This window comes from Bufo gargarizans, chromosome 6 (assembly GCF_014858855.1).
Source record: "Bufo gargarizans isolate SCDJY-AF-19 chromosome 6, ASM1485885v1, whole genome shotgun sequence".
In the NCBI taxonomy this organism is placed as follows: Eukaryota; Metazoa; Chordata; class Amphibia; order Anura; family Bufonidae; genus Bufo; species Bufo gargarizans.
Genome location: NC_058085.1, coordinates 160,596,720 through 160,620,318, shown reverse-complemented (window position 1 = coordinate 160,620,318; position 23,599 = coordinate 160,596,720). Strand labels below are relative to the sequence as shown.

General features: G+C 44.8%; 1 protein-coding gene across 1 annotated transcript in view; it reads right to left on the bottom strand.

The window, feature by feature from the left end:
* SYNPO2L (synaptopodin 2 like) overlaps positions 1 to 21,985 on the bottom strand; it is a 94,749-nt gene extending 72,764 nt beyond the window's left edge. The window contains exon 1 of the mRNA XM_044298250.1: positions 21,757 to 21,985. Within this exon, the coding sequence (XP_044154185.1) occupies positions 21,757 to 21,861 (105 nt within the window). The 5' untranslated portion in view covers positions 21,862 to 21,985. The remainder of the gene's footprint in view (positions 1 to 21,756) is intronic.
* Between the last annotated feature and the right edge of the window lie 1,614 nt (positions 21,986 to 23,599).

Below are 23,599 nucleotides of genomic sequence, written 5' to 3'. Positions count from 1 at the left end.
CACTCTGGAACAACAACCAGGATTCACAGCTCCAGTGGGTCAGTATAGATGTCCAGGCAGGAAGCTCTATAACTGGCAACAAGAGAAGTGTGAGAGGAGAATATAAGGAGTTTGGGAGTGGCAGACAAGAAACAGCTGAGGAGGAGAAGCTACGGATCCCTGAGTGAGACAAAAAGGATAGCAAGGCAAACACAGAAAACAAACACTAAGAAACACCGTGATCTTTAGGCATAGAGCGCGCAGCCACCCGCTGCGACTTCCTGACCCCGGGTATAACGGAGTCAGACGTGGCTCTTGACACCCTCGTGACAGTACCCCCCCTTTCACGAGGGGCCTCCGGACACTCAGGACCAGGTCTCTCCGGATGAGAGACATGGAAAGCCTGAATCAACCTGTTGGCGTTTACCTCTGACGCTGGAACCCACATTCTTTCCTCGGGACCGTAACCCCTCCAATGCACCAGATACTGAAGAGAGCGGCTGGACCCGACGAGAATCAACAATTCTGGATATTTGAAACTCCAGATTACCATCCACAACAACAGGAGGAGGTGGCAGCGGTGATGGTTCTAGAGGTGGAACATACTTCTTGAGCAACGACTTATGGAAGACGTTATGGATCTTAAAAGTCTGAGGTAGCTCCAGGCGAAAAGCCACAGGGTTAATGACGGCTACAATTTTATAAGGACCAATGAACCTAGGACCCAGTTTCCAAGAGGGAACCTTCAACTTAATATTCCTAGTAGACAACCACACATAGTCATTCACTCCTAGGTCCGGACCTGGCGACCGTTTCTTATCGGCCATGCATTTGTATTTACCACTCATATTTTTCAAGTTAGCTTGCACCTTCTGCCATACCGATGAAAGAGATGAAAAAAAACGTTCCTCTTCGGGAACCCCAGAAGACCCCCCCTCTTTGAAAGTACAAAATTGGGGATGAAAACCGTATGCACCAAGAAATGGTGACTTGCCAGTGGATTCCTGACGGCGATTATTTATGGCAAACTCGGCTAACGGTAAATATGATGACCACACCTCTTGGTTTTCAGACGCAAAACACCTTAAATATGTTTCTAGGTTTTGGTTGGTACGCTCAGTCTGTCCATTCGACTGAGGATGGAAAGCTGAGGAAAAGGATAAGTGTACCCCTAAACGGGTACAAAAAGCTTTCCAAAACTTAGAAATAAACTGGGTTCCCCGATCCGAAACCACATCGGAAGGGACCCCGTGAAGCTTCACGATTTCACTGATAAACACCTGAGCAAGAGTCTTAGCATTAGGAAGTGCGGGTAGCGCAATAAAGTGTACCATTTTGCTAAACCTGTCTACTACTACCAAGATAACTGTTTTACCCGCAGACAAAGGTAAGTCAGTGATGAAATCCATTGATAGATGTGTCCATGGTCTATTGGGGATGAAAAGTGGCAATAAAGACCCTGCTGGACGTGTATGAGAGACTTTCGCGCGTGCACAAGTAGAACAAGTAGACACGAAATCTATTACATCCTGACGCAACCTTGGCCACCAAAAACGACGAGACAATAGCTCCAAGGTTGCTTTACTACCTGGGTGCCCAGCAAGTGCCGAATTATGATGTTCCTTCAATAACTCAAGACGCAGGTTTAACGGTACAAACAATTTCTCTGAGGGGCAAGAGGCCGGGGCGTCCCCCTGGGCCTCTAACACCTTTCCCTCTAGAACAGAGTGTACAGCCGAGACAACCACTCCTCTTTGTAAAATAGGTACCGGATCACTAACATTACCCCCTCCAGGGAAACTACGAGACAATGCGTCTGCCTTGGTATTTTTTGCCCCAGGACGATAGGTGATTACAAAGTTAAATCTGGTAAAGAATAGCGACCACCTAGCTTGTCTAGGGGTGAGACGCTTAGCCGATTCTAGGTACAGAAGGTTTTTGTGATCCGTAATTACCGTGACGGGGTGGATTGCTCCCTCTAAGAAGTGACGCCACTCTTCAAACGCCAGTTTAATCGCTAACAGTTCCCTATTTCCAATATCATAGTTCTTTTCTGCTGCAGATAATTTTTTGGAAAAGAAAGCGCAAGGACGCCATTTGCCAGGAGACGGACCCTGAGACAATACAGCCCCCACTCCCACCTCCGACGCATCAACTTCAACAATAAAAGGCTGGGAGACATCAGGTTGAATTAGAACAGGTGCCGAGGTAAATCTCTCTTTTAGAGAGGAAAATGCAATTTTAGCGGCGTCAGACCATTTAGAAAAATCAGTCCCCTTCCTAGTCATGTCAGTAAGGGGTTTAACGATCACTGAATAATTTTTAATAAACTTTCTGTAGAAATTTGCGAAACCCAAAAACCGTTGTAGAGCTTTAAGGTTCTCAGGAAGATCCCAATCTAAAATTGCCTGGACCTTCCCAGGATCCATACGGAAACCTGAAGCAGATAATAGATATCCCAGGAATTGTATTTCCTGAACGGCGAAGACACATTTTTCAATTTTCGCATATAATTTATTCGTCCGTAGGACCTGCAGTACTTGCCTGACATGTACTTCATGTGTTTTCAGATCAGCCGAATAAATTAAGATATCATCTAGGTATATGACTACAAACCTGCCGATGAGATGACTAAAAATATCATTAACGAAATGTTGGAAGACAGCAGGGGCATTGGTCAGACCGAAAGGCATGACTAAATTTTCGTAATGCCCCTCAGGGGTGTTAAAAGCTGTCTTCCACTCATCCCCTTCCTTGATACGAATCAGATTGTAGGCCCCCCTAAGATCAAGTTTGGAGAACCACCTAGCACCCGCAATCTGATTAAAAAGGTCAGGAATGAGAGGAAGAGGGTATGGGTCTCGGACGGTTATCCGGTTTAGCTCACGGAAATCTAGGCAAGGACGCAGGCCCCCATCTTTCTTTTTAACAAAGAAAAACCCTGCAGCCACGGGTGAAGAAGAGGGTCTGATGTGTCCCTTGGCCAGACTCTCGGAGATATAATCTTTCATGGCTTGTCTCTCGGGACCCGAAAGATTATACAACCTGGACTTGGGTAATTTTGCACCGGGAATCAGGTTAACCGGGCAATCATAAGGACGATGAGGTGGTAGCTTCTGACAACCCTTTTCAGAAAAAACGTCCTCAAAGTCCGAAATAAATGTAGGTAGGGAAGCTATGGAGGCGATTAAGCAATTGTTATTTAAGCAATTCTCTCTGCAATGCTCACTCCACTCCAATATCTCCCTGGCCTGCCAATCCACCACTGGATTGTGCGCTACCAACCAGGGAAGACCCAATACCACAGGAGAGGGAAGGCCCTCCAGAACGTAACATGAAAGACGCTCCTTATGGTGGTCCCCTACCCGAAGATGTAAGTTATGGACAACGTGAGTGAGGTTTCTCTGAGACAGAGGAGCAGAGTCAATAGCGAATATGGGAATGGGTCTCTGCAGCGTACAGAGAGACAAACCCATAGTGCGGGCAAAATGGGCATCTATCAAATTTACCCCTGCACCACTGTCTAGAAAAAAAGAAATAGACTCCGTCTTAACACCAAAAACAATAACCGCTGGCAACACAAATTGAGATGTTCGTATGGAGGAAACGTATACCCCCCGGCTGACATCCTCCGCACAGCCTGGGGTTAGTAGTTCCGACGGTCTTTTGTTTTTGGGAAAGGAGGGACAGACATTAATGAAATGACCCTTCCCCCCACAGAAAAAACAAGCCCCCCACCTACGGCGAACCTCAGGAGGACGGACCTGACGAGAAGTTCCTCCTAGCTGCATAGGCTCATCCAAGTCCGTACAGACTAACTGCTGCTTGGGAGGGGTTACCGATTGCTCAGGAATTTTCGATCTCTCCCTAAGACGTCTATCTATCCTGATAGAGAGGGACATAACAGCATCAAGGGAAAGGGGGGTCTCATACAGCGCCAGCGCATCCTTAACCCTTTCAGATAACCCAGAGCAGAACTGACTCCTGAGAGCCGGGTCGTTCCACTGAGTATCCGTAGCCCACCTGCGGAACTCTGAGCAATATTCCTCTGCTGGCCGATCTCCTTGTAGGAGTCTCCGTAACTTCGACTCAGCCAGGGCGACACGGTCAGGGTCATCATATATGAGACCCAAAGCCCCAAAAAATCCCTCCACTGACCGGAGAGCCTGGGAACCAGGGGGTAACGAGAACGCCCAGGATTGCGGGTCCCCCTGAAGCAGGGAAATAACAATCCCCACCCGCTGTTCTTCATTACCTGAGGAGTAAGGGCGCAGCTTAAAATATAATTTGCAGGCCTCACGGAACAACACAAATTTGTCCCTTCCCCCAGAGAATCTGTCAGGAAGAACAACCTTGGGTTCTGTAACAACCTGGTTACCCATAGCAACCGCTGGGCTTACGGTCTGCTGCATTTGCTGCTGCTGTTGGAGGACAGACGCCTTCAATCCTGCCACCTCCAAAGACAGGCCTTGAAGCTGTTTTGCCAAAGCAGCAATAGGATCCATATTGGATTCTAAGTAGAGAAAAAAAAATTAAATAATTTTTTTTTTTTTTTTTTTTCTCAAAAAATAAGGGCCAGTTATAATATCACGATCGGCGTAACTGTCACATACGTGACACGGAGGGAGGAACAGAGGGAGGCCCTGCCCTAGTGAGAGGGAAGGTGGTGACCCCTGACTCACCTTGCGTCTGGCACCTGGCTGCCCTGTCGTCCCTAGACGGGTTCCTCACCCGTACGCCGATCACGTGCCTAAAACCCTGGCTTTCCCTAGGATGAGCCCTAGATAGTGAACAGGGCGGTGGGAACACTAGTCCGCACCACTAGCTCTAGAGGAAAACACCAAGGGGAGGACAGACAATACAAACTAAACATATAATCCCAGGTGGGCAACAACAGGAGACAACAAAAGCCCACCAGGGATCCGGAGGGTAGCACTCTGGAACAACAACCAGGATTCACAGCTCCAGTGGGTCAGTATAGATGTCCAGGCAGGAAGCTCTATAACTGGCAACAAGAGAAGTGTGAGAGGAGAATATAAGGAGTTTGGGAGTGGCAGACAAGAAACAGCTGAGGAGGAGAAGCTACGGATCCCTGAGTGAGACAAAAAGGATAGCAAGGCAAACACAGAAAACAAACACTAAGAAACACCGTGATCTTTAGGCATAGAGCGCGCAGCCACCCGCTGCGACTTCCTGACCCCGGGTATAACGGAGTCAGACGTGGCTCTTGACACCCTCGTGACAACACGGTGCGCTGTCCGCATCTTTTGTGGGTTTTCATCCAACTCGCAAAAAATGCAGATCGGATGCGGACGAAAAACATGAGCCCCTATGTGCAGATGCTAATAAGTCCTAGCAATGTATTATAGTGTAGCTTTGTGACGGCACAATGGGGGAACGGGGGAAGTATGTACATATAGTACAAAGTACCTATATGAGTTCAGTGTCGGCAAAGTAAAGGGGTCAGTAAAAAATGGCACCCATGTTGTGTTAGGGATGTTGGGTGTGTTTGGTCCACATCATAGACCAAAGTAGTGCTGTCTCCGTGACCTATGCTCAGTAAAAAAAACTACAAATTTAATGCGGACAGCACACGTCAGTGAAAAACAGAAATGTGAAGGAGGCCTAATGGTGGTTACTCAAGGTGACAGATTCCCTTAAGCCCCCCAACAAAGACATTACAATTGGAAGAACCCTCCTGAAAATGTCATTTTTTTTTTAATATTTAGAATTTATGTATAAAGTAAATATACCGGGAGTAGGTGACTAAAGTGCATTTTAAAGGGATTCTGTCACCTCCCCTAACCCAAAATCGGATTTTAATGCAGTCATGCAGCACAGCTTACCTTGAATAGGCTGTGCTCTTCTATCTTGTAATCCGTCCAGTAGTTTATGAGAAAATCGACTTTTATGGTTATGCAAATCAGCCCTGAAGGTGCCCAGAGGGGCGTTTTGTTCCCCTTAGTGTGCCAAGTAACGCCCCTCTTACAGTGCCCAGCCCGCCTTCCTTCCGACTGCCTAACCTCCCACAGCCTCTCATCCCTCTCCTCCCCCTCCCTCACGGCCGAACGAACTCTCGCACAGGCGCAGTACCCACTGAGGGCTGCGCCAGTGCGATCTGCAGGAGACTGAGGGCAGGAGCTTCATCCTCGTCACTGGGCATGCGCCGAGCCCAGTGACGTCCGATGCTCGCTCTTCCCGCAGTCAGCAGTGGGGGCACTCTTGGGGAGCATTATCACTGTTGGGGGCACTGTAGGGGACAGTATTACTAATGAGGGCATTCTAAAAGATAATTACTATTGGTGGGACTATTACTATGGGGGGCACAAATTTTTCTTCAGGATAGTATTTGGGGGTACTGGGGAGCACAGCAATCAGCAGGATAACACTGTGGGGACTCAAGGTTAGGTGATGATAGAAATGTGAGGAATCTAAGATGTCTGTGTGTCACACTCTGCAGAGATGAGGCGCGGCTGAAAGAAGCTGTACGGACCAAATGGAGAAGATGAGGACAGAGAAGATCTACATCAGAGGAGACGTCACCTGGGCACTGGATATAACAAGTATGTGCTGCAGTATAGCTAGTACAGTACAGGAAAGTGCGGGGGAGGGTCGATTTCGAGAACTGGGCCATATTTATTGGGGCCCCTGATGTCAGCGCTATGTACGTAAAATAAAATAAATAGGTCAAGAATATGTAAATCCCAGACGACTCCTTTATGGACCAGTAACATTTTCCTGTGGGTCAGTGTAATTGCTGATGATAGCAAATTTATGTAGTTTTTAATTATGGCATAATATTTACACAATAAAAACACTTTTGTTGCATTCGAAAACCTAGAACATTTTTATTTTTCTGATGATATAACTGCGGGTGGGCTAATATATTAGATATTCCTCTCTAGTAATTGCTATTACTGTAACTGGTATTGGTAGAGAAGCAGTCCACATATTGTGTGGCAGAGATGGGGTATAGACAGGAGGAACTGTGTAAAATGGAAACTTTATTGATGCTTGTGTGTGGGAGGTACAAGCAATGGTGTGACTTATTTGATACTGTGATCCAGGTGCTGGTAAATGTCTGGGTCCTGGCGTCAGTGAAAGGTCTAATTTGGCTCAGAGGGGTGATTAGATGAGCAACTGTTAATCTTCTAACTACTTTCCTGGGAAAAAAGACCCCCATCTGGGACAGTGAGAGACAATCTCTGATTGGAGGAGAGGGAGATAGCAGGGGCGTAGCTATAGCGGTTGCAGCGGTCCCAATTGTGACTGGGCGCCTAAGCCAGGGTCCCTACAGTTTTTAGCTTCAGGGGGCACAGGAGCGATCTTTCCCTTAGCCCCCCCCCCCCCCCCATTCCCTCTGACAGGCTTCAGACCTATTGAGTGTAGCCTATCACAGGCAACAGGGCGACGTAATCATCATCACGCCACCTGAGCCGGGCAGCATACAACTCGGAACACAGGCCCTAAGAGACCTGTACCACATTGCTGGAAGCTGCATGGAGTTTATTGTTTGTTATTTGGCACCATGCTGTCAGGCCACTATGGGAGGGAGGAGCACTATGGGGGCTTCTACTGGGTTTCCTAAATAGGGAATTTTGTACTGGCAGGCATAAGGGAGCTTGTAGTGCACACATTATGGAAGAACCCTTTGGGAACACTGACTCTAATGGGGGAAATAAGAGCGGGCATCTTTGTACTGGCACACAGTTTTTTTTTTTGTACCGGCACGTATTTTAAGGGGACATTAAGGGGTATTTTCTGTACTAGTGCACATTATAAAGGTTTATTTATGTACTGGCACTTAATGTAAGAGGGTATTTTTTGTACTAGGGGCACTTTGTAAGGGGTTATTTTGTGCACTGGCACACATTAAAAGTCTGTTTTGTACTGGGGCACTTTGTAAAGGGGTATTTTCTTTACTGGCACACATTATAGAGGGGCATTTTTGTACTGGCACAATTATAAGAGGGTATTTTTTGTATTGGCACACATTACGAAGGAGTATTTTTTTTATACTTGTGCACATTATTAGAGGGTATTTTGTGGACTGGCGCACATTGTAAGGGGGTATTTTCTGCACTGGTGCACTTTATAATGGGGTATTTTTGTACTGGCATACATTAGGGGGCATTTGTCTAGTGGCACACATTATAAGAAGAATTATTACTACTGGGGGACCATGGGGCACATGATTACTAGTATGGGCACAATGGGGGCATTATTACTATTGGGGGAACTGTAATATTTAACCCCTTCACGACTGCAATCCGTTTATATGCTTGATATTTGCACATGCCCTGTTGAGCTACCACGTGTATAAACGTCAAGCCAGCTCTTTAATCCAAGCGCTGCAAAGCACTTGTATTAAAGCTTCTGCCCCTGCCCTGCTGCTGTCACGGACAGCATACAGTGCAGTAATGCCTGCAAGGGACCAATCGGAGCGGTCCATTGCCGGCAATCGATTAGATTGGTTAGTCTGTGCAGACTAACCAATCGGATCGCGGCAGTGTTAAAATGCCGGTTTCAGGCTCTGATCTGCACTCTGCAGATCAGAGCCTGAAATCAGGTAATGTGTCTTGGTGCCCCCGATCTGTGCCCACTTCCTGTGCGCCTCCAACCCCCCACCACCACCGTGAGCTCTGCCTCTGCCTTCCCCTGATGCGGTTCGTCCTTGCCCCCATCCATGTATCGTGCCCCGCCCCCTCCCCGCCCAATACATTTATCCTGACCCCATCTGTGCCCCCTCCATGCTGGCCGTACCCACCTTTTTCAGCCATGCCCCATTTGTGCCCCCTGCCCCGATGTGGTCCTCCTGCGAGTGTCCGCTCTATGCTGACACTCTGCTGTAACCCCTTAGATGCCGCACAAATAGGTGCACCAGAGAAGTGCGTATATTTTTTTCCTTCCTGTACGCTTTCAACACATATAACTGCAGAAGTGCACTGAGAATATATTTTTCTTTTTCCACAGATATAAGCCACTAAAGGCTTTTAAACATAGCACTTGCACCCCAAGAACAAATTGCTGGAATGACAGAGCTGTATAATGGCTATTTGGATCCTGAAATAATCTTTCCCTGTCTTGTAAATCGCTTTTCTAGCACTGTCCCTAGCGCCTTCTGACGTCTCTCCCTGCACTAAGATGCTGTGAAATGATTCCTCCCTATCCTTTCCCTGCACTTGTAAATCGCTTTTCTGGCACTGTCCCTAGCGCCTTCTGACGTCTCTCCCTGCACTAATATGCTGTGAAATGATTCCTCCCTATCATTTCCCTGCACTTGTAAATTGCTTTTCTGGCACTGTCCCTAGCGTTTTTTTACGTCTCTCCCTGCACTAAGCTGCTGTGAAATAATTCCTCCCTATTCTTTCCCTGCACTTATAAATGTTTTTTTCATTTTCTTTTGTTCACAATTAGGTTTACAATTGCTGTCCCTAGCGTCTTCTCACGTCTATCCCTGCACTCAGAACGCTGGAAAATAGCAGAATCTAAAATGGCTGCTGTATTTATAGGGCTGTGACATCACAGGGCTGGCTGCTAATTGGTTGCATGCATGTCAATATGGGTGATCCGGCCTTTCCAGAGTTCCTTGACCCATGTCCTCACACATGTAGCCGCCATTTTAGGAAAAATGGCATTTCGTTACCACGAAGCACAAGTAAATTCACCTTCTTTGCAAATTGAATTTTTCCTGAAATTCTGATTAAATTCCACTTTGTCAGATTCGATTCGCTCATCTCTAATCAATTCATTTGTAACACAGAATGTACGGATATTGGATTATTGCATTTGATTGCATTGGATTAATGTTGGTTGAACCACTTAATGTGTAACGGGGTTTCTTGATTTTTGCCTGACAGCAGAAGATCAGGCTGTGGGATTTAAACATGCCCGATCCTTTGTTCTCAGGGGTGAAAAGATAATACCAGAAGAGTCTTGCAGCAGCTTACTCCCCTACCCCTCTGCTATTCAGAACAAATTGTATGCCAAGTGTGCATGTATATGAAGACAGAAAAGCCGTTGACAGAACAAACATTCAGCCAACACGCAGCGATCTAATATAAAGTAGTAGTCTAATTCTTTTTAATTTTTCTCTCTTCAGTGTTTGTGTCCTTACAATCAAATTTTATGTTTTTGTAGCTGCCCAGTAATCTAGAATATCTAACAATTTGTATACAGTCTTGAAAAAGTCTGTTTCCACTGTTGTAACCTATTGGTTCCCTCTGGTTATTCCTCTATGCCAGGCATCCTCAAACTACGGCCCTCCAGCTGTTGTAAAAATACAACTCCCACAATGTCCTGCTGTAGGCTGATACCTGTAGGCTGTTCGGGCATGCTGGGAGTTGTAGTTTTGCAACAGCTGGAGGGCCGCAGTTTGAGGATGCCTGCTCTATGCCAATCACACCCATTGGGTATGTCCTCTCCCCCCTTTCCACCATGAAACCTGACTAGTGTAGTCATCTAGTGACTATGATTAAGGGTGCGACAAGCGTGTATCCGAAATGCGTCAGAGAGATGTGAGGCCTGTTTTGTATTTATCTTTTGTAACTGCTTTTAATGGAGAAAAAATAAAATTGAATGGATTTGACCAATACCCGTGGCTGGAAATCGCTTATATTTATCGCTGTGGGAGTGCAGTCCTGCACCATCCGTGCCCTGGAGGTCCGAGCAGAAGCTGGCGTTCGCTATTTTACTATTGGTTCTCTTTCTGCCAATACTCTATTTAGGATATCAAGATATTACATGAAGTAATCATGGAAATCATGGCACAAGGTGGAAGCCAAGACTGGCTGCAGTGGTTCGATGACTTGACAAGCACAGCGCCTTACATTGTATAGCGGCTGTACTTGGTATTGTGCTCAGCCCCATTCACTTCAGTCGCAAAGCACAGAGAAGGCTGCGGAGCTCACAGGAGTGCAGGTGCCTTCTCAAAGAGCTGATGGTCGGACCCCCACCGATCAAATACTGATGAACTATTCTGAGGATAGGTCATCAGTATCTAAATCCTAGAAAACCCCTTAAGAAATAACCCAGCCAGTTGTATCATTCAGCCTGTACACGCCGTCTTATACATTACAGGAATAATTGCAAAAGAACAGTCCCCTGCCATAGATTCTACTGAGAAAGACTTTAGCAAGATAGAGAGGGAAGTGGGCCATGACTTCCATCCTTGCCTAAATCCATACACTGTTACCAGGGAGGGAATTGCACTGTGTACAACTGGAACTGTGTTTTGCTATAGTCGGATGTACTACAACTCTGATTACTGCAGTAAAGAGAGACATTATATTCTGTTTTTTTTCTGGCCTGGTCTTATTCCTACACCATATGCCGGCCATTGTACTCTACATGCCCTGCCTTTCACCCATCCCAAGGACTGTATAATAGTCGGTGTAGGTCTCAGCAGTCACACAACCTCTTTAAGAGCAAAGATTTTGTCTGTTGTTCCAATGTATCTTGCATGAGAAGGAAACGTTGTGGTTCTTTCATATTGTCTGTGATAGATAAACATGAATACCCGTTTCTTGCATGTGCCAGAAACCAAACAAGTAATATTCCTTTCACCAAGAAAAAACACATTAAAAAAGTCATATATTTGTCACATGATGTAGCCTATAGTACGGTCCCGTAAAAAAAAAAAAAAAAAAAACAACAGGGATTGGCACTCATAAACTTGTCCATAAAGCTAGGTTCAGATCATATTTGGGCATTAGCTTTGGCAACCTGTTTTAAATTTTCTACCTAGCATATTCCCCATAGGTGTACAATTGTATAACTATGTCCTTAGGGGTATCTTCAAGCCCCAGGGCACTAAAATATGCAATTTATAAAGCAAGTGTCTTAAAGCAGATGGATCTTTAGGGGACCGCAGGCACAAGAGTTCAGATGTGACTACTTCTGCTTCTTCAATGGTTAAGCCATTGCAGTTAAAGGGGTTGTCTCCTCTAGGACATTGGTGGCATATCTCTAGGATACCTATCTCAAGAACAGGACCCCCAAAGAGAGAGGAGAGCAGCTGCGCATGTGTGACCACCCTCCATTATTTTCTATAGGCCTGTAGAAGATAGCAGAGCACTGGCTATCTCCAACAGTCCCATAGAGGTGAATGGAGCATTGGCCGCACTTGTGTGGTGCGTTCCGGATTAATTTCTATTTTTGGAACTCCCATAGAAATTAAATAAGAACAGCCACAGATAATAACCCCTTTAAATTGTACTCAGAATTAAAAAAAAGATGTTGACACAGGACTCTGCTTCACTGGAGTAAAATGTATTAAAACAACAGCCCACTTCTTTAGGTGTGCATCATTCACAGTTCTCTTCAGGGGCGTCGTTAGGTCAAAACATTCGGGGCTTGAGCCCCCGATGTTTTGTCCAGTGCACCGAATGTTATGCTGGTAGAATTTTTTTTATTTATTTGGCTATTCCAGGGCCCTTTTATATTGATTGGACCTGGGCAACCAACCACAGATCATCCTCCCACCCCCCTTGTACTTGTTCCGCTAATCCACTACTTGCGGGCTGCGCGGGCACGAGTTCAGTCACTTCGGTGCGTGATCCCGTCCTGCGGTGCGTGATCCCGCGAGACCCGCCGCGAGAGGTCACGGGTCTCGCAAGATCATGCGCCGCAGGACGGGATTGCGCACCGAAGTGATTAAACTCATAAATGATCTGTGGGGTTGCCCAGGGTCCACTCCCATCAATATTAAAGGGCCCAAGCAAAGATTTCTGCAGTGGTGAGGAAATGAAACATAACAGATATTGGAAAGTTACCGAATGTTGTAATATATAATGACTGCAGTCTGCAGTACTGCACTTCATTTGCGTAAACCAGAACACCCCTTTAAGCATGCCTTTAATGTGCAATTTCAACACAGTGGGCTTGTGCCCCGGATGTTTTCAGACCCTAGCAACGCCCCTGGTTCTCCTATCTATACTTTAGACTGTCCAGTGATGTGGTTTATCAGTTGATGACGGAAAACTGAAATACTGTGCATGAAACATGGTGTCAAGTACTCATCAAATGCACCTTCAGCAAGTCACATTGTGGTTGACTGAAGGTCACTTGATATTCTGTTTGAGCCATGAACATACTGCAGCTGTTCAAGGCAAACGTACCAGTGGCTGTTTTATTTTGCTGTAAGTTAAGTCACTTAAAATGGTTGTCCGAGATATATTTTTATTTAAAAATGGCAGGGAACCTAACAAATACATAAAAAAAAACATGTACCATTTTGTTCCAGCGCCACCGCTCCTCTCCTCCCCATCGTGGCAGCCATGATATCATATTTTAGCTGCACAGATAATGTGCCATATACTGCAGATTTGCTAGATATCACTGTGTTTCCAAACCATGATGAGATTCTAAAATTTTGTTAACTTCACTGGTAACGTATTACACTGCAGATTTGCTGCACAAAAATCCTCATGGCAAAAATCCACACATAATACACTGTGCATGTTCTGACCAATGGTGCTGATTTTTTATGTCTATGGCAAAGTGTAACACGGTCTGTGACTAAATACAGCACAACATCCACAACATTTCACAGCAAAAAACATAAGTAGAATTTTATCTTGGTTAAATAAACTCAAGCACTTCTTGGAATGAGATTGAATCGGTGCATTATTTTTATTTGGTTTTTACTTGCAGGGCAACTTCAAATGCATGCATGTGATTTTGCAGTCTACAAAGGACCTTTATCAAACACAAGTTGCCATAGAAAGATAGAGGTTCTGCAAAGACCAGATGTCACGATCAGTGTGGGGGAAAAACTCCACACTAAACACAGGAGGGAAGGGGAACAGTAACTGGGCCTGGAAACTAGGGAAGGAACAGGTCACCTCCTAAACAACCCTAAACCGGGCCCTAGCTACCTATTAATATGAATAGACCTTGAAGGTAGGAATATTCATATGCTGTATACCTAGGCCCTTATATCCCTATAAGGCCCTGGAATGAGGTTAGGACCAGAGACAACCCATTCCTCCCCAGATGGACAAATGGAAGTCTCTGTCTCAGGCCCAGATACAAACAGGAAATAACAAACACAAAACAATAAGAACAGACAAGACTTATCTGAAAGTAGAAAACTGGCAACCCCAGAAGCACCACAGAGTACAACCGACCAGTTAGTTAGAAGGCAGGAAGAAAATCTATAAACCACGCCAGAAGTGGCTACTTATTGGAAAGGTAAATTACCAACAAGCAACACCTGAAGCAAGGGGTGTGGCATTCACCAAAACACAGACAGAATAAGATCCATAGTGAACTTGTCAATTTAACCCACGAGTTGCCAGTCTCTCCGATCTCCTGGTGCCTGCCACGGGAACGTCCGTGACACCAGAGCTATGGAGAAGGTGTGTTTACACTATGGAGTAAGTGGATGATCTATAGGCCCTGTTATCCCCTGTTCAGCAATCCAGAGAAGAGAGGTGCCTGTGTATGATGCGTTTCCCTTCATTGTAGGGAGAGAGATGTACACAAGTGCTATCTCCTACTCTCTGGTTTTCCAAACAGGGTAGCAGTAGACCCACATTTTTCTGATAAGTAAAAGTCCCAGAAATGGAACCCATATTAGTGTTGGGCGCGAATATTCGAATTGCGAATATTAATCGGAAATATCTGCACTTCGAGAATTCACGAATTCACGAATATTTAGAATATAGTGATATATATATTCGTAATTTCGAATATTCTAGATTTTTTTTTCATCAGTAACCTCGCTTCTTGCTTGTGGGCCAATGAGAAGGCTGCAATGTCTTTGTCTGAGCTTAGCAACATCTCTACCAACCAATAGGAAAGTTGCCTACCTCTTACTATATAAGAACCTCCACAGCAGCCATTTTCTACCGTTTTTTTAAAGTTCTGAGAGAGACAGCAGTGTCATTGCTGTGCTCTGTGCTTTCCACACTACATTAGATAGATAGTTAGATAGCTTAGGGTACTTTCACACTAGCGGCAGGGGACTCTGGCAAGCTGTTCTGGTGGGTGAACAGCCTGTCGGATCCGTCCTGCTGCTAGTTCACGTGTGCCCCTGGACTGCCGTTCCATCCCCATCGACTATAATGGGGGCAGAGGCGGAGTTTCCCGGCGGCAGCACGGCAGCGCACGCCGAGAGGCAGCTGGACTAAAAGTGCTTCATGCAGTACTTTTAGTCTGGCTGCCTCTCAGCGTGCGCTGCTGTGCTGCCACCGGAACTCCTCCCCTGCCCCCATTATAGTCAATGGGGATGGAGCAGCAGTTCGGGAGCATGCGTGAACTAGCAACAGGACGGATCCGACAGCCTTCAGGAGTCCCCTGCCGTTAGTGTGAAACTAGCCTAATATATATATATATATATATATATATATATATACAGATAGTTAGTGGGAGATAGTCAGTATAGGTTATATCCTGATATAGTGTAGCTGTTGCAGTGCAGGGTGTTAGGTAGTGTGATATGTTCTGCTGTCCATACATACATGCAGACCTGCTAAAATGTGAAGTTTCACGTATTGTGCAAAAATATTCGTATCATTAGTGCCGATTAGCGCAATCGCGAATATATTAGAGCACTCTAACTGCATATAAAGCCATTTTTAATGTTCTGCCGTGCCAACCATTTTCTCCAGTCTCGGGAAACTTCTAGCAGCTTGGAAAATTTTGCAAAAGTGACCCATGCCTGTATTTTGCGCGCATTACACGAATATTACATTGCCGATTTTTAGCAATCAAGAAATTATCTTGAATTCGCGAATATATGGCAAATATTAGCCCAAATATTCATGAAATATCGAATATAGCCCCTACCAACCACTCATCACAAGTCAATATGCCCTATTGGTATGACTTAGGCCCCTTTCACATGGGCGTCAGGTTTTTGGCCCAGATAAGATGCGTGTGCGGCGCGGGAAAATGGGCGATTTTTTCGCGCTAGTGCAAAACATTGTAACGCGCGCGAGACAAATCGGCATGTTTGGTACCCAAAACCGAACTTCTTCACAGAAGTTCGGGTTTGGGTTAGGTGTTGTGTAGATTGTATTATTTTCCCTTATAACATGGTTATCAGGGGAAATAATAGCATTCTTAATACAGAATGCATAGTACAATAGGGCTGGAGGGGTTAAAAAAAATATTATAATAATTTAACTCACCTTAATCCACTTGTTCGCGCAGCCCGGCTTCTCTCCTGTCTTCTTCTTTGAAGAATAGGACCTTTGATGATGTCACTGCGCTCATCGCATGGTCCATCACATGACCTTTTACCATGGTGATGGATCATGTGATGGACCATGTTACGAGCGTAGTGACGTCACTACAGGTCCTTTTCCTGTGCACAGCAAAGATGAAGACAGAAGAGAAAAGAAGCTGGGCTGCGCGAACAAGTGGATTAAGGTGAGTTAAATTATTTTTTATTTTTTTTAACCCCTCCAGCCTATTATTTTCCCTTATTACCATGTTATAAGGGAAAATAATAATGATCGGGTCTCCATCCCGATAGTCTCCTAGCAACCGTGCATGAAAATCGCACCGCATCCGCACTTGCTTGCGGATGCATGCGATTTTCACGCAGCCCTATTCATTTCTATAGGGCCTGTGTTGCATGGAAAATGCACAAAGAGGAGCATGCTGCGATTTTCACGCAACGCACAAGTGATGCGGGAAAATCACTGCTCACGTGCACAGCCCCATAGAAATGAATGGGTCCGGATTCAGTGCGGGTGCAATGCGTTCACCTCACACATTGCACCCGCGCGGAAATCTCGCCCGTGTGAATTAGGCCTTAAACTCATTTAAATCCCTAAGCTGGCCATTCGCATTTAATAGCTGTCAGGTATAGCATCATTCATCCAACATCTATACCTCCCAACATCCTCATACACATACAGTACATGTTTGATTCGGCCAAACATGTATGTGTTATCAATGGGGTGAAAGTAGAGAGATGCTGCTCAACACTTCTGGAGGTGGCTTATCTCCTGGAAGAAAAAAAGATCAGGAGAAAATTTTCAGTTTGCCCAATCCTTCTCTCCCCAAGATCATCTGTCAGGGTGAGTCGGGAAGTCAGTAATGTGTATTGGGGCCTTTATGCTGATGTAATCATTTCATCTTTATACTTTATATTTTGGTGGGCTGTATGTATCATTGAAACCAACATTATTACCTTATTCATCTCCTGGAATCTACCTTTAGGCCTCATGCACACGACTGTATGTATTTTGTGGTCCGCAAAAAATGGATCCACAAAAAATATGGACGACGTCCGTGTGTATTCTGTATTTTGCGGAACGGAATAGCTGGCCACTAATAGAACAGTACTATCCTTGTCTGTAATGCGGCAATAATAGTACATGTTCTATTTTTTGGTGGAACGGAAATACAGACATACGGAAACAGAATGCACACGGAGTACATTCCGTTCTTTTTTGCGGACCCATTGAAATGAATGGTTTCGCATACGGTCCGCAAAATAAACGGAATAGACACAGAAAGAAGATACGTTTGTGTGCACGAGGCCTTAAACGTATGTCGGTACATGACCTAAACAGGCATTTCCAACAATGCTTAAACAAGTATGAAGTACAGCTGTCTCATGACAAGTGCTCTTTAAAAAGTTGCATAAGTTGCGTCTATTAAGTCTCTTGCACACGGCCGTACAGCTATCGTGGCCGTATTGCGGGCCACATATGGCGGTTCTGCAATACAAGGGGCACCAACTGTGTGCATTCCGCATCACGGATGGGGACCCATTCACTTAAATGGGTACACAAATCCAGAGATTCAGTACAGAACGGAGCGGAAGCACAGAACGGAACCCCACGGAAGCACTACGGAGTGCTTCTGTGGTGTTCCGTTTCGTGCTTTCGTTGCGCAAAAATATAGAACTTGTTCTATCTTTTTGCGTAACGGAAGGATCGCAGACCCCATTCAAGTGATAGGGTCCGCGATACGCATGCGGCTGGCCCACGGTCGGTGCCCGTGCAGCACAGGCCCGGCCAGCACACAGTCGTGTGCAAGAGGCCTTATGCAGAGATTAGCGAGAAAAGGAGTGTCCCACAGCGGAAAAGACCACCCGAAGGTTCAGTTGAGATGCAGGGTACTTTATTAGGCAAGCGGTACAACGCGTTTCAGGGATAAAACCCCTTCTTCAGGTACAAATGACTTGCATCTTTATGCAGAGATTGGGTTTTATTAGATGTTTCTGGACAGCATTTTTGGAGAGGGTTGCAGCGTCCCACATTTGTGTGAAAAGAGGACAACTTAATACATCTGTTTATTTATGTATTTATCTAATGTACTGAATGTATGGTATTTCACAGTATCAGTCCGGCATTGTCATTTCACCCGTTCGCCCCTAGGTGGTGCTGGCACCACACTATATATAGCTTGGGTGTGTCTAGCTTAGAGGATTGAGAGTATTAAGTGAAGATAGTGGAGGCAGTGAAGAAGCAAGTCCATGAAGAGAGAAACAGGCTAAACTCAACCTGTAGCTGTTTTCCTTTCCTCTGGGCCCTGATCAAGCCTGGAGAAGACAACCACAGCAGCCAAGCACCAGACAGTGAGTCTATGTATGAATATGCAGTAAGCCTATTGAGGGTTACAGCTGAATCGAGCTTATGGACCTCATCAGCACCAGTGCCTGAGAGTAACTTTCCAAGTGCCAGGACACGTATAGATAATTAGTGCGCAGAATTGTCCTTATCCACTACACAAGCCTTCCGGGACATAGTGGAAAAACCTAAAGCTTTTTATTGGATCATCCTGCAAATAATGAAGCAGAAGTGTTTGCCTGCCATGGGGGAGATCGCCCTTATAGGACAGCTCAAAGTGAACAGATATCAGCATATTTAATACTAGGTTGCTATAGATTGAACTTAGGACTATCACAAGAAGTCTTTTCTGTGAAGTGTCTACTTTAAAGAGACAACTCCTCAATTGACAATTGCCTAAGGCCTCTTTCACACTGACGTGTGCACCCAGTTGCCGTATTGTGGACCGCATTTGCGGATCCGCAATACACAGGTGGCGTTCCGTGGGCATTCTGCATCACTTGAATGGGTCCGCAAATCCGGAGATGCGGAATGGTGCGGATCTTTTTGTGGAACGGCCGGATCATGGACCCATTCACTTGAATGGGTCCGCGATCCGCTGCAGCTGCCCCACGTACTGTGCATGTGTATTGAGGCGCACACGCCAGTGTGAAAGAGGCCTAAAACTGATAAGTGGAACACAATTGTACCTTTTTCCCAGCCATCACTTATGCCATACGAATGCACTTTGTTGATGGACTGTAACATCTGCCTTGAGACTATTGATTCAAGTAAACGTTGGAATTATTCTACTAACTTCTCATCATTTCCACTACTAAACTCAACATTTGCACCTAGCGGTGCTGGCGTCACGAACCAGGGGCCCAGCCACCAAAGCATCTTAAACACCAATTACCATCAAAGGCACCTCAACCAACATTTGGCGGGTGTTCCCTGCAACAGAGTGTGCCCCGGATGATTTAGTGCTGTCTTCCCATCCACTGTACTCCAGCCCTGGGAGGCATCTGCTAACCGTGAGTACAATAACTATTACACCCATCGGTCCACCGTAGCCTCACGTATTTCCCCTGTGGTTTGGTACGTCACAGGGGCACTTTTTGTAAAGCATTGTAATTCCTGTATATGCAAAGTTTATTATCATTATATATATATATATATATATATATATATAAAAAATAACTTTATATAATTATTATTGCCATTATTCACTGTGTCATTTCTCCTGTCTTTAAAAAAAAAAAAAATTGAATGTAGTAGTTCAAGTGCCTTTACATCTGTATTATCTTTTAAAGGGGTTTTCCAAGATAATAAAAAATTATACTCACCCCTTTCTCTACTGCTATCCTCTGTGCTGCTGGTACAGTTGTAATGTCACTTCTTGTTTGCAAACTGCAGTGGCGACGTCTGCAGCCAGACACTATCCTCCACGCTGAGGACAATGAGGTGCAGTGGTCAAGTGCCACACACAATTGCCCGTCACTGTGCATGTCATCAACTGTGTTGTGTACAGCAACATACCGCTGCACCAATTATTATCCTTACCATTGCAGCAGTAAGGGCAGTAATGATTGGCTACACTGGTCACATGCAATATACCAGCACCTCACCATTGCAGTTTGTAATCAAGCAGCGGAAGGAGGACCGTAACAGTGACATACAGAACGGCGCTAGAGAAAATGGTGAGTATAAGATGATTTTTCTATTTGAGGCTATTGCAAGGCTTGCCCAAGATTTTTTAATATCTCGGACGACCCCTTTAAAGACCTTCTTCACACAGGGTTTTGTTCTCAAGTTTTTGACATATGTTAAAAAAAACTGTAGTTTGTAGTTTTTTTTTATATAATATGATAAAGAATGTGTATGTGGTATATATGGCTTCACAAAGCCACAGTAGATGAGTATATAGGGGGTCATTTATTAAGACTGACGTTTTAATAACCCCTATACCTGGCGGTGGATTGGCCGAAGTTATGAAGAGGCGCCGGCCTCTACATACTTTGGCGTATTCAGCACCAGTCTAAATATAAGCCAGCTTCCAAGATGTCTTACATTTAGACCATTTTCTATGCCTAAAACAGGCATAGAAAATGATGAATGAGACAGGCCTGCTGGCCCTTCCCCTCCCACTTTTTTAGATCTGGCATGAGCGGAGACAAGTTGCAGATTGCGGTGCAAATAACCTTTTCGCCACAATCTGCTCCAGAAATATGTTTAATATAGGGGTATGTCTGGATAATAAATGACCCCCATAGTCTCTCTTTAGGTTTAGTTGAGTGGTTTAAAAATAAAATACTTGTCACCGAGTCCAGCACAAAATCATACTTACTTCATCCATTTTGTTTCAAAGAGCCAGCCTCCGCCATCTGGATTGAAGATCTAGCACGAAATCTCTAGCGCCCCGTGATGACATCATCACATAAGCCCGCGTAGTGACGTCATACGTCACTGCACATGGGATTTCGTGCGAGATCTTCAATCCAGATGACAACGGCCGGCTTTTTGCGCTCAAAAGGATGAGGTAAGTATGATTTTTTTATATTTTTAACTGCCATTCGGTGAAAATCGATTCGCTACCACAAAGCACAAGGAAATTCGGCTTTCTCCCTAAAATCGGATCGAATTCCACTTTGTGAAATCCGATTCGCTCAACACTTTTGCCTACCATTCTAAAAAGGTATGAATTGAGAATTAGAATTGCTTTTTTAACAATCGTTCTCCAAAAGAATACCAAGAAATAAAAAAAAGTGACTTTCAAACATTATGCAATAATACTGCGGTATTTAACGGTATCCTTTGTGAACAAAGCTAATTAAAGAAAAACTAAACATGAAAGAAAGTATTTCATATAAGATTTGTGCAGATTTATGACAGTCTACCAGAATGTGCCAGTGTTATGCCTCTTAATGTGCTATAAAAAGTGTCCGTAGCTAAGTAAGCAAAAACTAACATCCATGCAAACAGTAAGAATACTATTGCTATAGTGCTATTGTCCATTGATATCTGCAATATGCAATCCAGCCTTTATGCCGTTGTATATGAACGGAGCAAGCATGTTCTGCAGAACTGTACAATATAAAGAGTCCCTGTGCATGAACTTCCATAGCTATTCTCAGTAATGAATGTAAAAAGTAGTATGGTGTAAACCGATATAAATCATCTTTTTATATAAGATGGTAACTTGATGAGGTTTGTGTCGATGCAACCACTTGACCTTGCGGTGTTAGGCCTCATGATGAGTTCATACCTTTGAAACAAGCAGAGGTAAGCTCTTCTCAGCTCCCCCGTGCAGTCTAAAGCCCCAGGGACCCTCTCCGGACAAGGTGATGAGAATACAGTCGTCGCTCCCCATACTTCTTTGTCGTATTCTGCAGATCTAATTATCTGATTTCCATCACAGGTCTTTTTCCTTGTTTTAAAAGTAAGCAAGCAAACAGCAGGAGTGGAGATCCTGGCTGCTCTCAGCTCTTCTGGGACCTTCTCCACTTCTAACCATGAGTCAGTGATACTTTTGGGATAAAGCCAGCGGCGTCCCCAGCACATGTCATGTCAATCTTCCAACCATCTCTGTCTTTCTCTCCCTCCCTTTTCACCCCTTCTCTGAAAGCAGATCCCTCCTACCAATCTATGGAGCATTGTCCATCAGACCTATACAATCTAATTATAGATGTATGCCTTTCAGTAATAATGCATTCTGACACCCCTCTGAACCCACCTGTTCAAATTGCTGGAATACTACTGCTAGGAGTATTGCTATTTGTAGAGAAAGATGAAAGAGTTAATTCAGTATGTAGGATGAATGCACATAACCTTGAGTTATGTACAGGAAGAAAGAAAGGTTATACAGTTTAAAGTCACTGAGCTGTCAAAAAAACATTTGATATGTCAAAGTAATAATCTACAAAAGTGAGTACACCCCTCATATTTTAGTAAATGATTTATTCTATCTTTTCATGGGACAACACTGAAGATATGACACTTTGATACAATGTAAAGTAGTCAGTGTACAGCTTGTATAACAGGGTAAAGTTGGTGTGCCCTCCAAATAACTCAACACACAGCCATTAATGTCTAAACCGCTGACCACAAAAGTGAGTACACCCCTAAGTAAAAAGGGCCAAATTGTGCCCAATAAGCCACCTTTTTCTCCCCGGTGTCATGTGACTCGTTAGTGCTACAAGTTCTCAGGTGTGAATAGGGGGCACGTATGTTAAATTTGGTGTTATCGTTCTCACACTCTCTCATACTGGTCACTGGAAGTTCAACATGGCACCTCATGGCAAATAACTCTCTGAGGATCATAAAAAATAAAATTTTTGCTCTACATAAAGATGACCTAGGAAGATTGCCAACACCCTGAAACTGAGCTGAGAAGAAGTTGAGTCCATGGGCTCAGTGTCATATCTAGAGGCTGTCTTTTCAAAATAGACGTATGAGTGCTTCCAGCATTGCTGCAGAGGTTAAAGGGGTGGGGGGGGGCAGCCTATCAGTGCTCAGACCATACGCCACACATGCATCAAATTATTCGTCCCAGAAGGAAGCCTCTTCTAAAGATGATACACAAGAAAGCCTGAAAATAGTTTGCTGAAGACAAGCAGACTAAGGACATGGGTTACTGGAACTATGTCCTGTGGTCTGATGAAACCAAGATAAACTTAATTGGTTCAGATGGTGTCAAGTGTGTGTGGTGGCAACCAGGTGAGGAGTACAAAGACAAGTGTGTATTGCCTACAGTCAAGCATGGTGGTGGAAGTGTCATGGTTTGGGGCTGCATGAGTGCTGCCGGCTGTGGGGAGCTACAGTACATTGAGGAAACCATGAATGCCAACATGTACTGTGACATACTTAAGCCAAACATGATCCCCTCCCTTCGAAAACTGGGTAATCCAACATGATAATGACCCCAACATACACCTCCAAAACGACCACTGCCTTGCTAAAGAAACTGAGGGTAAAGGTGCTGGACTGGCCAAGCATGTCTTCAGACCTAAACCCTATTGAGCATCTGTGGGGCATCAGCAAATGGAATGTGGAGGAGCGCATTGTCTCTAACATCCACCAGATCTGTGATGTCATCATGAAGGAGTAGA